This window comes from Nuphar pumila, chromosome 12 (genome assembly GCF_984573655.1).
Source record: "Nuphar pumila chromosome 12, dmNupPumi1.hap1.1, whole genome shotgun sequence".
Classification (NCBI taxonomy): Eukaryota; Viridiplantae; Streptophyta; class Magnoliopsida; order Nymphaeales; family Nymphaeaceae; genus Nuphar; species Nuphar pumila.
The window spans coordinates 104516558-104534008 of NC_143260.1; the positions used below are offsets into that span (position 1 = coordinate 104516558).

Genomic DNA, 17451 nt, shown 5'->3' on the forward strand with positions numbered 1-17451 from the left:
GACAAACATGTTGTTTTAGCCGAATATGCTTACAATAATAGTTATCATGCGAGTATCGGCATGACTCCTTTCGAAGCTCTGTACAGAAGACCATGTAGATCACCTGTGTATTGGGATGAAATTGGTGAACGATCGGTAGAATCACCAATCGTGTTACAACATTATACCCAACAGATCAAGATGATAAGAGATAGACTGCTTACAGCCCAGAGTCGACAAAAGAGTTATGCAGATCAGAGGCGTAGGGAGCTCACTTTTGATGTGGGGGATCGGGTCTTTGTGAAGGTATCACCCACCAAAAGTGTGTTTCGTTTTGGTAAGAAAGGGAAATTAAGTCCCAGATATGTCGGACCTTTTGAGATTTTGGAACGGATTAGAGAAACGACCTATCGTATAGCCCTACCTCCCCAGTATGCTCAGATACATAACGTATTCCATGTATCTATGTTAAGAAAATATCTTCAAGATCCGTCACATGTCATCCAATATGAGGACGTAGATATAAGGAAAGACCTAACAATGGACGAAAAACCAGTGGAGATATTGGAATGAAGCGAGCGAGTCTTGAGATCAAAGACCATTCCTCTCGTCAAGGTGAGATGGCAACACCACGGCATCGATGAAAGCACGTGGGAACCGCAGGCTAACATGCGAGAAAAATACCCCAAGCTGTTCGAGTAAGCACCTACAGGTAAATTTCGAGGACGAAATTCTTTTTAGGAGGAAAGGATGTAATAACCGCAAATTTTATGCAGCATAAAGAAATTATATATATATATATATATATATATATATATATAGTTAATTAACGTGAATTGGGCCTGGGATCCGTTAGCGGTTCCAAAAGAAAAATATGTGCATATTTGAGTATTTTAGTAATACTATATAAATAAATAACTAATAATAAAAAATTTTCAAACCCACTTTTGGACCCAAGTGGATCCAACCCCTGGATCCCCTGCTATTCACGCAACCCGGATCCAAATCGAAATTGGATCCAGCATCGCAGGTCGGGGGTCGGACCCGGACCCGACCCACTCCCTGTAAAATTTTATTACAGGGAGGGATAAAGAAGGGGGGGGGGGGGCAACCCGATATGGGTTGCCCGATAAAAATAAAAGGAAGGGAAAACCCCCTCCCCCCCGATAAGTCGCAGGTTAGTGTTCTTTTGAACCCTAACATTTTGAGAGTGGGGGAAATGGGGGAGGGGGGAAGCCGCAACCGCCGGGCTTCCTTCCTTTTCGGAAGGCCACCCTCCTACAAAGGGGGGGAACCCCCGAACCTCTCTTCCTCTCTCTCCCTCTCTCGCTGTCCCATTCTCTCTCTCACTCTCTTCTACCTCTCTAACCCTCGAATCACCCTCCGATCTCGGGCCTGCAGCTCGAAACCTTGCAGGGAGAAGCCGACCTCTCCGGTGGTGGTGCTGTCTAGGCCGACCGACCCCTCTCGTGGATGCCGCAACACCCTCGCCGGAAAATGGTAGGGTTTATGTGAATTTTTTTCAGGTTAATCATGAGCTTGGTAGGGTGTGGGTTGTCTAAAACCCAAATCGGCTGATTTGAGAGGGGGGTTCGTGTAATAAAATGAGGGGACTTCGAATGGGATAAAAATTTTTGCTGAGTCCTGTTAGGGGATTCTCGAATCTCTAAATAGCTGTACATGTTCTTTGTTTTCAAGGGGTAGCTTGCGATTTCCTGCAGTATGGGTCATGGTTGGGTACACTGCTGGTACCCAAACAAATATGACGATTGTGTAGTTATCGAGTATATGAATTTCTGTTAACTTTTGAGTTTGATTTCATGTTAAATTGATAGTGTTAAAACCTTTTTGTTTTGTCTAGTTAACGGTTAATCTATCCGGATATTAATGAGTGGTATGCCTGTTAACATTTAGGATTTGGTAAGTTGATACTGTATGCTGATGTGACTAAAAGTATTATAGGTAGTCTGTTCCCAAATCTGTTTTTATACCATTTGACAGTTAAGTGACTTCGCTGACTTGCCCTTTTGAGATGATTCTGGTTTTGCTTATCCCTTATATTAACATGTTATGTTTAAAGTTTAAGGTAAGGTTTCACAGGTTACTATTAAGGATATTGTTTGTACCACCATTAAGGGTTCTATCTTGCAAATAACCTGTGGTATAAATACATAATATAGTATACTGATTCTTAAACACGTAGATTAGTATGTAACCAGGTCACATATCACTCACACACTTAAATACGGGACTATTTCTAGTAATTGAATTAAGTGCGGTTTGGTTTTTCGTGCACTCTGTTATCAACTAAAGGATTGTATTTTCGACTTCATCAAGATCTGATATTTGAAGGCAAAATGCTTGGAAGCTCATGAATTAGTTCTGTATATATTTTTAAAGATTTCATGAATTGTTTTTGTGCAACTTTCTTTAAGTATTATATGAAAGGTTGATGTGAGGCATGCCTAGGACCTGTATACATAACTTTGGTTAACTTATATTAGGTTGCAACTTGCAATATGTTGTTTAATAGGCTGTAGCATATGAAGAGTAGCCTTAACTGAGTAGAATATTATTTTGAAAAGATTACTTGTAATGGTTGCCAATACACTGTTTTGCTGTATCCCAACTTTCTAATTATGGCAAATTTGCATGCGGAATTGTGATGACTAACAGGCCCAACTACTGTAGCTGGACTGTGTCCTTAATCAGTCTAAAACTCCTTGCACCTGTTGGAGGAAAACGTACAGACTTATTTCTTGCATAGGTTGGGTTCAGAACTGTAGACCCTAGATAGCTTGGGAGGGTTATTTTCTGTGGTACTTCATTAGCTATTTGTGTATATGTACCATGCTCAAGCATCTTAAAAAGGACTCTACATATTACCAAAGAAAATATAACATAAAGCGGATTGACGGAATTACAACTGGTGTCATTTGGGAAACCCAGCCCAATGGGCAATATGGGTTGAATACCCGATACGGGTATTGGAACTATTAGCATATTCTTTCAGCATGCTTTATATTCGGTGCTTATGATGAAACGACATCCTAAACTGTGCAGATATGAGTTAATTGAATTCATATTGTGGATGTTATATAGATGTTATGCATGTTAATGTTAGTTCTGTTACAGAATATGCTTTAATTGCTTAATACCTTGCTTAATTGTTGTAGTTGCATAAAATGCTTTACGTGCTTAATTATAACTTTCGCATAATCTACCCCTTTACTTAGATATATGTTTGTTATTGTTGTTGCATCAACTTCTTTATGTGTTTATGTATAGACTGAAAATCAAACACGACACCCACATCACATACCTGACACATGATCTACTTGCAAGAATAATTACAGTTTTCCTACTTAGACGTGGTAGTCTAATTCCTATAACTTTTATCATTTTCAGGCACAGAGTAGTTCTATGAGCAATGCGGGATGCGACGCTGACCAAGACTTGATCTACTTGTTCCCTGGCGGTCCTACTTTCTTTCGGATTGAAATTTTTATGTTGAGACTCATAATGTGAAAACTTTGATGTTGGATTCTATTATTATTGAAAAAAAAAAAAAATAAATGGTGTGGTTTGCTTTTACCTTCTTGTATCGTTCTGAAATGCTTAACCCTGGAAATATTAGTTGTTCCGCTATATATATAAAAAAAAAATCCTAAAAAATTTGGGTTAAAATTTCGGAGCGTTACAGTTATGGTATCAGAGCCTGAGAACAATAAATCAAAGATCACGGTCATGCCACATCCTGAGATCGCTCTGTGAGTATATTTTTATCATTTTTACTTTATTAGGCATGATAATTGCATTGTTTTTCTGTATAAGTATAGATATATACATGTAATGATTTTAGGAACACTACAATTCAAAGATAGTAAAACTGTGTGTATTGAAATTGTTATTAGATGTATCGTCGATCCCAAGCTAGTTCGAGCACGGCGAACGAATGACAGGACCAAAGGGGTTTCGTGATGGAAACTCTTAGTAATCTAGCTCAAACCATGGACACCCAAATGCGCCACCAGGCAGAGTTAGCCGCAACCATAAGTGAAAGACATAACACGAGCACAATCACGTATGAGAAGTTCTTGAAGTTGAACCCGCGTACCTTCTCAGGCAAGGCTGATCCTGAACTAGCCGAGAGTTGGATTGCAGAGACAGAACGAGCTTTTCGGGTTCTGTCTGTTCCCGATGATAAGCAAACGGACTTCGGCACTTACCGCTTGACGGAAGATGCACAGAAGTGGTGGGACACCACCCGAACCATCCACTTTGCCGGAGTGGATACTATTCCATGGGAAGATTTCAAGCGGACATTTTTAGAGACAATAAGAAGCGAATGGGTGCGTTAGGGGTTGCTTAACTAACGACCCATTCTATGTTGTGGTCTTTAAACCACTCGAGCATCTTGCCTGTGAAGGCGAATATGAGGCTATTTTATGTGATTATAGCATTGTGCATTTAGCATTGTTCGAGGTCGTACGACCATCTCATCCGATCATTGCAGTACTACCATGTAGTGCACGACTACAAGTACTCTAGGATGAAAGGGGTATAACTCCTCAATAAGAGCCTCATCAGAAGTGTTTCACAAAGATGTAATGCTTCTCAAACTATACTTTGACATTCTTTGTCTTTTTAAACAACCAACAGCTTGTGCCAACATTTGGCATGTGATTATCTCGAATCTCATCCGCTATCAGGGTATCTACATGCCTCACATGACTCGATACCAGCCTCGATAGACGGTATACGAGTTTCTCAACAGAACCAGCCAATCACCTCCTTCCAAATGCTTTGATTTGGGCAGTCTTTGATGCTTTTGCACAACTCTCTAAAATCTCAAGTCGACTCTGCAGGACTACGTACACTAAGAGCCAAGATCCTTGCGAGGTATCCCCCTCTTTAGACGAAGATGTATTGCTCGCTCCCGACTGAACTCTTGTCGCTAGAGAGAGAGTGGTAGATGTCTCTTACATCCTCCACGAGGATGTCTCAAAAGCGTATGCAATGAGCGAGAACCTGAGCGTCATCTGCAATAGCAAGGCAGTAACAATACATATGCAAAAGCATGAGCCTGAGTGCAAAGCACGACGGCAAAGTAAAGACTGTAAGCAAGAGTGCAACACAAAACCTTTACGCAATGCGCGACGGCAAAGTAAAGACTGTAAGCAGGAGTGCAACACAAAACCTTTGCGCAATGCGCGACGACAAAGTAAAGATTGTAAGCAGGAGTGCAACACAAAATCTTTACGCGATGCGCGACGACAAAGTAAAGACTGTAAACAGGAGTGCAACGCAAAACCTTTGCGCGATGCGCGACGGCAAAGTAAAGAACAAGGATCGCGAAACCGCCTCCTTGAGTTAAATGCGCACTCGTATAAATATATATATATATATTTATATATAAATATTTATTTAAAGGTCCTTTTTAGTTAATTGAACTTAATTCAATTGTCCAAGTCTTTCGTGCAATCTTCCCCTACCTTTGAGAGTTGCAAGCTTGCAGGGGTCTGCGGGTGTAAGCGATGGACGGCTCGGGTCGCGAAGTGCGATCCATCACACGAGCTGCAAAAGTGACGATCTTAGCAAGCTAACACAAAAATAGAAGGTCAGGGGCATTGTCGCCATCCTGACGTAAGGGAAGCAGAGGCAGGGGCATCGTGCCCTTGCGCACCTGCTATAAGCGCAAGAAGCAGGGGCTGCTCCTGTTGTCAGTGAGAAACAGGGAGGCCACAAGGCAACAGGATGCGGGCGACAAACGGTGGCAGAGGCAGGGAGCCTTGCTCCCAGACATCAGAGATGCAAAGGCAAGGGCAGGGGCACTGCACCCTGCCTGCAAGGGTGCAGGAGGCAGGGGCCTCACTCTTGCCGACAAAAAGCCACAGAGGCAGGGAGCTCATGCTCCCTGCCTACCAGAACAGAAAAGGCAGGAGAGGGAGTAGAGGCTCCCTGCCTCAACAGGAAACGGGATAGGGGGTGCACCCCCCCCCCCCCCCCCCCTTGCTGAAAACTAGAAAGGCAGGGGGACGAAACCCCCTGCCATAAAACAAATGAGATGCAGGGGGGCTTCGCCCCCTGCCCGGAATCAGGGAGAAGGCAGGGGAGGCTTCACCCCCTGTTGTGAAACCAAAGGAGGTAGGGGGAGGCTCGCCCCCTGCCGGCAAAACACATGAGAGCAGGGGGAGCTTCACCCCCTGTTGTGAAACCAAAGGAGGCAGGGGGAGCCTCGCCCCCTGCCGGCAAAACACATGAGAGCAAGGGGAGCTTCCCCCCATGCCGGGAAACACAGGGCAGGGGCCTCGCCCCCTGCCGAAAAACACAAGGCAGAGGGGCGAAGCCCCCTGCCGATAAACACAGGAAGGCAGGGGCCTCGCCTCCTGCCGAAAAACACAAGGTAGGGGGGCGAAGCCCCCTGCCAAGAAAACACAGGAAGGCAGGGGCCTCGCCCCTTGCCGAAAAATACAAGGCAGAGGGGCGAAGCCCCCTGTCGGAAATAACAAAAGCAGGGGGAGCCTCGCCCCTGTCGACAAACACAAGAGGGCAGGGGGGCGAAGCCCCCTGCTGGAAGACAAAAAGAATGCAGGAGGGCTCGCCTCCTACCGGGAAAACAAGAGGCAGGGCTCCGCCCTTGTCGGAAAATCGCGTCGACACAGGGAGCGACTCCCTGCTAGCAAAAGGAAAGAAAAAAGAAGGGAGAAGAAGCGCCGCATACCTGGAGGGGGGTCGCCGGCGTGCGAGCGTCGCCAGCGAGGTCGCAGAGGGGAGGCTCGAGTAGGCTGTCGGCGCCAGGGTCCTTCGATGAGCCGAGAGGTCACAGCAAGGAGAGGGAAGGAACAATGAGAAGGGGAGACTATCACCGGCGAGGGTGGGCTCCGGCGGTGCTGTCGCTGGTGGTTATGCTTGCTGACGACGGCGGGTCGAGGAAAGCGACGAGGAGAGAGAGTGAGAGGGGAAAGTGAGAGGGGGAGCATTGGGGGGCGGTGCCGAGAGAGACGATGAGGCAGGGGGGGGTCGTATTTGAAACCCCCCTGCCTCGTTGTCTATAGAAGACCTGAGGGAGGCGGTGAGGCTTTGCCCGACCACCTCTCCTTTTGGATCCGGGTCAGGTCCAAATCTGGATCTGACCCAGGTCCAACAACTTTTTTTTTTAGGTTTTACATTTTGTCCATTTATGATTGTTATATATATATATATATTTATTTATTTATTGTTATTATTGTTGTATATATATTTTGTCAACTTTGATCGGTCAACTTATTGCTTTAAAATTTACAATCTTATTATTATTATTATTATTATTATATATGTATATAGCCGTGTCCCCATGTCCAAAATTTTTGAAATTTCTCCGCACCCGTGTCACACCCGTACCCGCACCCACACCCATGTGACATAGGTCATAACCCATAAGGGTATTTTGATCTTATTTAAATATGTAATTAGAATAGTCCACTAAGGACTACATTGTAATTTTCCTTTTGTTTATTTTTCTTTTTAGCAAGGACCTTTTGGGGATTTCATAGAGCTAGGGGAGCTCCCCCTTGGTCTCTCTGTGTACAACTATAAGGCATTAGACCCTCTTCCCTTTAATGCTTTTGAGCACTCTCTTAATAAACATAGTATTTATTTTTGTGTTTTGTGTTGTGATCTTGTGCTTAAGCCCTCAGTGGGTTCTTTGTATAGTGGCTTTACATTTGTGTGATTGTGCACTCTTCATACCCCTTTGTGGCATCTCTCTTTTGCACTTGAGGTTTCATTACATGAGCATTCCAAATTTCTTAGGACATGTTTGCTTTGGTCACATGTGGAGCTGAACAATTACATCTGAGAAAGTAGAAGCTGTGATTGTCGGTCACAAAGTCAATCTTGTAACCAACTTTCACATGATTCAAGGCAAGAAGAATCACAATCACAAGTATTTTTATCACATTTCACTAACTTTGAGAAAGTGCTGTGATTGTGATTTACAATCATAGGATCTTGAGAAAATCCGAAAAACACAGGACATTGCAATCATGCCCTTATTGTTCTCTTTATGTTTTACCTTTGTTAGTTCTATCTTATCACACTGATATGAAGTTTTTCCTTTGTCTTGTGTTTATCGCCTTTTTCTTCATGTGGTAAATCATTCAAATACGGAAAATTTTGCTTTGTTTCTATGTATTTCATCACTGTGTAAGAGATAGAGCATCATTATAAGAAAATGTTGATCCCTTTCTGTACGTCAATCTTATATATGTTATGTTCTCATTTGATATGATGATGGGACTTCTATTCACTGATCATGTCAATCTATCATAATAAAAATATGTATATCCCGGTCTTGGATCCCATAGGTGTGTGTCTTCTTTTTTTATTTTATTCTTTCATCATGTAAAATTTCAGGTTCTCATGGGTTGGAAGAATGTATAGGATGTTTACCACTATTGAAATTTAAGTAATTAAACCATTTTATGTCAAAGGGACATGCCCTCAAGGGGACAATTGCGTGTCAGTATGACACATGGATCCGGATGTAGGACATTGTGCGATTTGTGTAGGACATGACGAACAACACATTCAACACACTGACATGATGCACGCCATGCATTCGACATGTAGACACGATGATAGACACGCCTGACGCTGTCCGACATGATGTCCGACACGGTAAAAATATGCTTATAAAATATATATAGATATATTAAAATTTTAATGGATAATATATTATTATTGTATATAATTTATATATCTCTGTCACAGATATCAGTGATATTTTCAGAATATCGCCATATTATAGGTAAAATATCACGATATTTTGAAAATATCACCAATTTGATTATATCGCAATATTATCATGAGATCATCAAGATATTCTTGTGATAATATCGTGATATTCTCGTGATAATATCGTGATGTTATCAATTATTAGTACTGTTTTTATTTATTTTTCTACATCTTAAATGTGTTTTTCTTCTTTATTTTGCATTTTTTGCTTATTGCTTTTATTATATATGTATTTTCTTATCTAAACATTATATTGTCTTACTTATGCTTGTTATTTTTATATGTTTTTATTTTTTATGACCCGAGATTTACCACCAAACGTATAATATTGCGAGAAATCTCCGATACCGATATTTGCAACTATGATGAAATAAATACATATAATCTATGTACGGTTGTGTCTCCGGATCCTAATTTTTGAAAATTGCCGCATCGTGTCCCGTACCTGCATCCACACCCATGTGACATAGAAACCATTCTTTCTCAACAACTCTGTTCTTGCTTCTGTGCTATTTCATCGTGCTCATGCTTGTGTAAATGATTCCTTTTGTGCATGATCATATTGCATTTAGCTAAGATCCTATCAATAAAAACATGTTTCTGAACATCTTTTACTGCTTACATCTTTGAAACTACTCGTAGATCATCAATTTTTAAGTAGAACTATAGTTGACTGTTGGCTGGGGTTTCTGTCCTTGTCAATTTAGGTTTCCGGATGGTAGTCAATCTGACTTTTTCAGAGCTGGTAATACTTTATTATGATTGTCGTTATGGTTGTTGGTGAACTTTGTAGACAAAATCCAGTAGATGGATTTCATATTTTTGTCATCATTCTTGATGTTCAATCTATTAGTAAATTGATCATGGTGGAGTCTTTCTTGCTTTCTCCAAAGTTAACTTTTGATGATACATTTATGGGTTCCATGACCCCTGTAGATATTGGAATGACATTCTTTTCCATGGGTTAACTTTTTTGTTTGTAATTGGGAGGATTATGCAGTGTGTGTGTGTATATGTTTGGACAATTAAATTTCTCCTAAACTGAAAATTTTTCTTGCTCATTCCAGGGGAATAGGCTTTTCAAAGAGCAAAAATTTGAACTTGCTAAGGCAAAGTATGAGCAGGCATGTTTTCTCTGGACTCCCTTAGAATTTCTTGATGAACATCAGTATGTAGCAATATCTTGGATATTGTGTGTTTCTTCGAGGTGACATACATGAGTTGCTCAGATAACTGTTAATATTTCAGTCATTGTGTATCTAATTTCATCTTGTGTGAATTTCAGTAACTGCTCTAGAAATGTCAGGTTTTCTGTTCAGTCTGTTGATTTTGACATTCTCTACCATGATTTTGTGAATATGTGCAGAAAGATGACATGATCTTTTGGTAAATTGTTTCTTCTGCATAGTTGTTTGTGTTTCTTTTAAAACATAACCAATCCCCGGAATCAATGTTAAACATGGAGCTGTTACAGGTATTTACTAATCTGCACCCCAAGGTGCGAACATCCACCATTCCACCACAAAGTCTCATATCTTGTCAAATCTTATTGTCTAAGCTTAAATTGTTGAATTGACTCTTCTGGAATAACTCCCAAGTGATTGTTGAGAGTGATAACAACGTTGACGCTTGACTGTGGTGCTTTGCTCTTAGAAAAAATTGCAGATGCTGAATGATTAGTATTGAACTTAAAACCTAAGAGACTTTTGATGATTGAGATCAAGAAAAGCTCATGATTTATGATTCAAACACCCTTTAGATGAAACATGTTCTAGAGCTGCAACAAGTACATCTCAGTACTTTCAAGATTCATCTAATATGGGTCTGAACAGTTTTGGCGGACTGAAACAGCTTTGAAGATCTGTAAAACATCCTAAGTAGGAATGGCAATATCTTGGGTTGATCAAGATGGATACCAAAGAATTGAAAAAGATCTAAAAAAATCAGATAAGAACTACTTCAAACACGTGGTCTAATGGATCCAACTGAATTCCGATAAATCCAAATTGGTTTTGGAATAATCAAAGTGAACCCAAATGGAGTCAGATGCCCCTGGGTTAGATATCCTATGTCTTTCCATTCCAGTTTATGGATTCTCTACGAAATGTCTTAGAAAGCCATACTAAATGGTTAGCTCAGTAAGTTGCTTAATCTTTTATATTTGAACTGGAGTATGTTTGCAGCAACTGTAGGTTATATTCAACAATAAACATATTTGGGGACACACACACACACACACACACACATATATATATATATATATATATGGAAACTATTCCACAACCCATGAATTTGGATCCATTGTCAGAATATCCACCCAGTGAGCATTGCATTGTTTATAGTCCATCCATTGTTAGCAAACTGAAGACTGGGTCTGACTGGTTGACTTGTTGCCTCAGATGGGATATGATTTCTTTTATTTAAGCACATAAATATATCTAATATAAAAATATTAATAATATAAATATTGTGAAATACAAGAGGAAAGTGGATAAAATGGAAAATTTTGAACTAAAAAAATATTGGAAAATGTTAAATAAAGATCAAATACAACAGACAGACAGGGGAGGGATTCCCTATACTAGCCTCACTTGGGAGAGGGTGATAGAGAATGAGGGATCTGAGCCTTCCCTCCAGTGAAAAAAAGCAAATTTCTTTTCTTTCTTGTCATTTTCTTTTCCAAATGAAAATTGGTGAAAATGCTGACCCTGTGAAGGTATTTATAAATGACATTATATTTATATTTATTTTAAATGCTTGTTTTCATGTTTGGCAGTTCTATTTACCCATTTCTAAAGCAAGAGGAACCTGTTTTTCCTTTCTGTTTTTTATTTTTTCCCACTGTTAAAATATATATACATCTATATGTATATATTATATAGATTTATGTGTGTACATATATATATATATATATTGTTTGTACATTATTGTAATAGGTTATACCCATTAGGGGTATTTTCATCATTTCAGTCACTGTAATAGGCTGTGCCCATTAAGGGCACATTTGTCTTTTCCTTTATTTTTATATAATTTTTTCCCCTTTTCATAGGAGATATTTGGTCAAAGAACAAATAGAGCTGTTGGGAGCTCCCAATGGCTCTATTGAGCCTCCTTGTATATAAAGGGGATCTCCCCCTCCTCTAAAACCATGCTTGTCTCAAGCATTTTTAGCATAATTAATTTTTTATATTTTGTGTTCTCTCTGTCTCTCACTCTTGTGAGTGAACTGTATTAGCCATTGTGGCTTATTGTATTTAGCCCATTAGAGGCTTTTATGTTTGTGCATTCTTTGTAGCCCTTTAGTGACATTGTACTTGTGCACATTTGGTTTCATTACATGTAGGGGTGTCAACATGTCGGGTTTACCCGGACCCGACCCGTATCAAATCCTATAGGGTTTGGGTATGGTGCTAAATAAGAAGACCCGATTAAGACCTAGGTTCGGACCCGAAGGTCCAATTAATACATGGAGCCAGATATAGTTTGTGTTTATACCAGGGGCCCGACCCGAGTTCCGATTAAGACCCATAATTTTTCAATGTAAAAATGCTAAAAAAATATTATTTTACCGGGTATGGCCTAGTTCTGGTTCATGTAGTTCTTATCGAGTCCGGGTATGGGTTCTCTTATAGTAGGTCCGATTAGACCCGAGTTACCGGAAACGCCTAGGTAAGTGGGGAAGCGCGCTTTCCCAAAGCGCCAATTTTTTATTGGAATCATGCTTCCCTTTTATGAGAAGCGCACTTCCCCCGTTTTTTTTATTTTTTTGTATTTTTATTTTTATTTTTATTTTTATTTTTTTTCTCTTTTTTTGCTTTCCCCTCGCTTCTGGTTTGCTTTCGAGACGATTCTTGATTCGCTCCTAAGTCGTCCCATGCTTCCCGCTTACTAAAATTTTGAAAGTACCTCGCTTCTCGCTTCCTCAACTGACAACCATGGATTAGACCTGAGTCCGGACCCGATTCCATACCCGAAAATCAGGGCCAGATGTGGTTCCACCGACCTGTTGATACCCCTAATTACATGGTATTAGAGCCCCTAGTTGTTTTTGTAAAGATTGTGCTCTTTAAGCATATTTCTTTTTCATCTCTTCTCTCTCTTTCTCGTCATAATCGAAACAAAAAAAGACAGAACACAATAAAGTAAAAGAACTAAAGTACCCCTAATGGGTACAACCTATTACAATGTTGTGAAATGATGAAAATACCCCTAGAGGGTATTACCTATTACATTGTTATAAATAAAATATATGCACACACATATATATATATATATTTATGAATATATATGTATATATGTATAATATGAAACAAATATATCTATCTATATATATACACACACACACACACAACACTCGCCTTAAAACTTACGGTGTAATATACTGAAAGTTATTAAATACAAAAAAAAATCTATGAGGAGGATCTAAGTCTTCAAGTGTCTTCATTGAGAGTCTCCATCTTTATGACGCATCAGAGAATTTTGCAAATATAAGTCTTTAAATGTCTTTAGTGGTGATCATTCCCAAACGCTTTCATCGGCTATCTCCATCTTCATGATATGATGTATCAAAGATATTCCTTTATAATCCATCGCATCTTTAAGAACTTGCAGAGAGAACAAAACACATATTTCAACTAGACAAAAAGAAGATATCCTAACCAAATAGTTATATAGTTTAAAAAAAATAGTATGTATATTTTGAACAAGAATAGCACTCAATTAGAACAAAGTAATAATTTTAATATTTTTAGAAACATTTGTAACAATTCAAGCAAGATAAGACGAGCATACCTCAAATATAAAGTTTATAAAAATATTTTTAGACAAGCATAAGCCCATAATCAACATATTTTTCAAGAAAACATAAATATTGATCACAAGAGAATTTAATCACTTAAAGAACATTTAAATTATCAAGAAGAGATAAACAATCATATATTAATAATATCCCAAATTTTTAGAAACACTTCAAATAGAATAAATTATCAATTTATACTAAAAACAACATGCATATAAAGTATAACACTTCAAAAACGAACCCTCAAGAAATGATAAGTTAATTAAATTTATGCATACAACAACGTGGACAAGATAATCAATTAGAAACATATATATATATATATATATATATACACACACACACAATATATTTAATGCACATAATAATGAATGAGAGCAATCCCATGAATCACAACCCATTAAAATTCACTCACACATCCTAGAATGAGTTTAAGTATAGAGGATCAAATAACAATTTTAATGTATATATATGTTATCAATGAATTGCATGAAATTTTATCGATAAATATTTTTCCATACAAGGAAAAGCAAGTAGTAAAAGTTCAAAAATTTCATAGAAAGATTTTAAAAAATCCCACATAAGAAAGGGAATGATATATGCAAATCAACACTAATTTGCGAAAGATATAACGAGATTTAAAAATCCCATAAATATCAAAAAATGATATTTTGCAAATCTCATTAATTGTTCGACTACTGTAAGCAATCACCTCACTGGACCTTCAAACCTCAAAAATCAAGTGTATCAATGACTAGAACAAGAGCATAGACATAATCCCACTAAAGGGCCAAAGGCACACACAACATGGATGACAGTGGACTGGGGCGAATGCAGGGGACAAGGTCTCCACCCCCGTCTCGTCTCAAATTTTTTCCCACCATCCCTGCACAGGTTTTGGTTTTAACCTTCATCCCCGTTTCATGTCCTCCATCCCTGGTCCAAACGGGGTGAGGCAGGGCTCCATTTCTCCCTGGTCCACTGCCATTTCTAAAGAAGGAGGTTGAACCGTCGAAGGGTTGACCACACCGACTAGAAGAAGAGGAAGGAGAGCTTACTGGAGAAGCAGTGACCCAAAGGAGAGGGTCGTTTTAGTTTTAGTATTAGAAATTAGGAATATATATAAGGGAGTTATATAAAATTTTATTAAATCATTAAAGGTATTTTATTTATTTTACTAACGGAGATTGAGGATCGAGGATCGGGGTGTTTTCAAAATTACAAGTTGAAATTTTGGGGCGTTACATGTTTGACCTTTGATTTCCTAGGTACTCAAGAAATGATTAATACAAAGATGAAGGCCAATGATGAAACTCCTTTAAAAGATCCTACTCCTTATCATCAGTTGATTGAGTCTCTTATATATTTATCTATCATTAAGCTAAATATAGCATATGCGATTAACAATGCAAGCCAATTTTAGCATGCACCTAGTACTGTTCACATGGCGACAATTATGCGTATTATCAGATATCTAAAGGAGACTCTGACAAAAGGGCTTTTGTTATCCTCTTCTTTATCTCCTAGTTTAATTCTTATACTGACTCTGATTGGGGTGGTAACCCCAATGATCATATTTCTACTACAGATTATTGTATTTTTTCTGGTGATTCGTTGATATTATGGAGATGTAAGAAACAACAGGTGTTACTGTGAAGTTGAATATAGGGTGATGACTACCACTACCATTGAAATTGTTTGGTTAAGAAGTCTGCTTAAAGACATGAAAGTCATCATCTCTATGCCTTCTAAGATGTGTTGCGACAACAAGAGCGCCATCTATATTGCTAGCAACTGCACCTTCCATGAACGAACAAAGCACATAGAGATGGACTGCCATTACATTCGTGACAAATTTCTGAAGGGCACTATTGAACTTTCGTATGTTACGTCAGAATATCGACTTGCGGATTTCTTTAGCAAAGCATTGTCATCTCCTCGCTTTTCATTCCTTGTAGGAAAACTGTAAAACCCGCTAAAAAAAAAAAATCGACCCGGGCCGGGTCGGGTTCGGACCCGACCCAGGCCCCTCTTCATTAGGGTTTCATAACCCAACACAGAGGGAGGATTTGTTAAAACAAATCCTCTCCCCTGTGCGCTGCGCCCTGCCCACGCCGCTCCACCCTCCTCGACAATTAAGGAAACCCCTTGAGGGTTTCCCCGATTGTCGCCTTCCCCGAGTCTTTAAGAGAAGGCCATGAGGGGAGGGGAGGCACACCTCCCTTCTCTCCTCCTCCTCCTCTCCTCCCGACGCCGCTGCCCTCGATCTCCTCTGCGCTCGCCGTCGTCGCTGCGCCCCACGCCGACGCCGGTCACCGCCTCCCAGGTACGCCACTCTCCTCCTCCCTCTTCTCCTCTTCGTCTCTCTCTCTATCACCTCGCCGGGAGGCCGACAGGCGGCGCACGGCCCCTGTCGCGCCCTCCCGCCTCGCCTGTACCCATCGGAGGCCCGACAGGTGGCCTACGGGGCCCCTGTCGCCTCCCCCTCTCTCTTGAGGTTGCAGGTGAGCCTATAGGGGGTTAGTCACCCCTGCGGCACCCCTCCTCCCTTCTTTCCCTCTCTTTGAGGGCTTGTCGAGAGGCTGGCAGACGGCATACTGCCTGTGTCGTGCCTTCCCTCTTCACCTCCCTCTTTTTCCCCCTTCTTAGGGGTTCGCAGGGAGGCCGGCAGGCTGCGCGCGACCCCTGCCGCGCCCTGCGTATCCATCAGGGGCCTACGGGGCCCCTGTCTACGCCTTCTCTTCCCTGTGAGAGATCGGGCGACCCACAGGAAGTCGGTCGTCCCCCTGTCTCCCGGCCCCTCTTCTTTTAAACCCAGCAGGGGCCATCTTCGTAGGGGTCGGCAGGAGGCTGATGGCTCCTGCCGCCCCGATCCCTCTCTCGTCGGCAGGGGCTGCCTCCCCTGCTGTTTTGCTGCCATCGGCAGGGGCTCGACCCCTGCCGATTCGCCATCGTCGGCAGGGGCTAGCCCCCTGCCCCTTCGGTGCAGACGGCAGAGGCTGCCTCCCCTGCTATTTTGCTGCCATCGGCAGGGGCTTGACCCCTGCTGATTCGCCACCGTCGGCAGGGGCTCGACCCCTGCCGATTCGCTGCCATCGGCAGGGGCGCGACCCCTGCCACTTCGTTGCTATCGGCAGGGGCTGCCCCCCTGTCGATTTCGCTGTCATTGGCAGGGGCTCGCCCCCTACCGCCTTAGTGCCGTCGGCAAGGCCTTGTCGCCTAATTCTACCCTTGCCCCGTTGCACCATTAATTATATTAACATAATTGAATATTTTTCACACTCTTGCAGATTTACACAACAGGTCTCGATCGTGCTCCGCGGCTCAACCCTCGTATTATCCTCACGCGTAGGCGTACGCAGCTGCACGACATCCCAAGGTAGGGTAAAGTCGCACAAAAGGGCAATTGATGAACGTATTTAAGTTGAAATAATTAGGATGTCCATGCTAGATATGCTTAGATTTATATTGCTTCTGCGTTGCATATTTTCTTGTCTGCATATTTATGAGTCGATGTATGATTTTACTCTTTGAGTATTAAATTGCGTATTTGCTTATGTGATTGTAGGTGGTTTCGTACTTTTTGCCATACTTATGCCCTTAATTGCTTGCATATATTCTTGCCTGTTCGTTCCTATGGGTCGATGTACAATTTCATTATTCGATCATTATTTTGCATAAGTTGATTACTAGTTGAGGTGTGGTTTCGTATTTCTTGAAATACATATGCCCTTGTTTGCTTGCATCCATTTTTGCCTGCACGTTTCCTTTGAGTGAGGTACGACTTTGTGTCTCGTGTATTACTCATGACCTTTTGTGTTTGCCTGTCTAAGTGGTCAAAGTATGGTTTGGCACCTCGTGTGTTACTTATGTGTTTTTCGCTTGATGTGCGGCAT

At 41.0% G+C, this 17451-nt stretch overlaps 1 protein-coding gene across 3 annotated transcripts in view; it reads left to right on the forward strand.

Annotated features, from left to right (window-relative positions):
• Positions 1 to 17451, forward strand: part of LOC149821431 (peptidyl-prolyl cis-trans isomerase PASTICCINO1-like) — a 172885-nt gene that overhangs the window by 121807 nt on the left and 33627 nt on the right. For all 3 annotated transcript variants that reach the window (XM_089983129.1, XM_089983130.1, XM_089983131.1), the window contains one exon: positions 9825 to 9881. In XM_089983129.1, coding sequence (XP_089839255.1) covers positions 9825 to 9881 — 57 coding nt within the window. The remainder of the gene's footprint in view (positions 1 to 9824; positions 9882 to 17451) is intronic.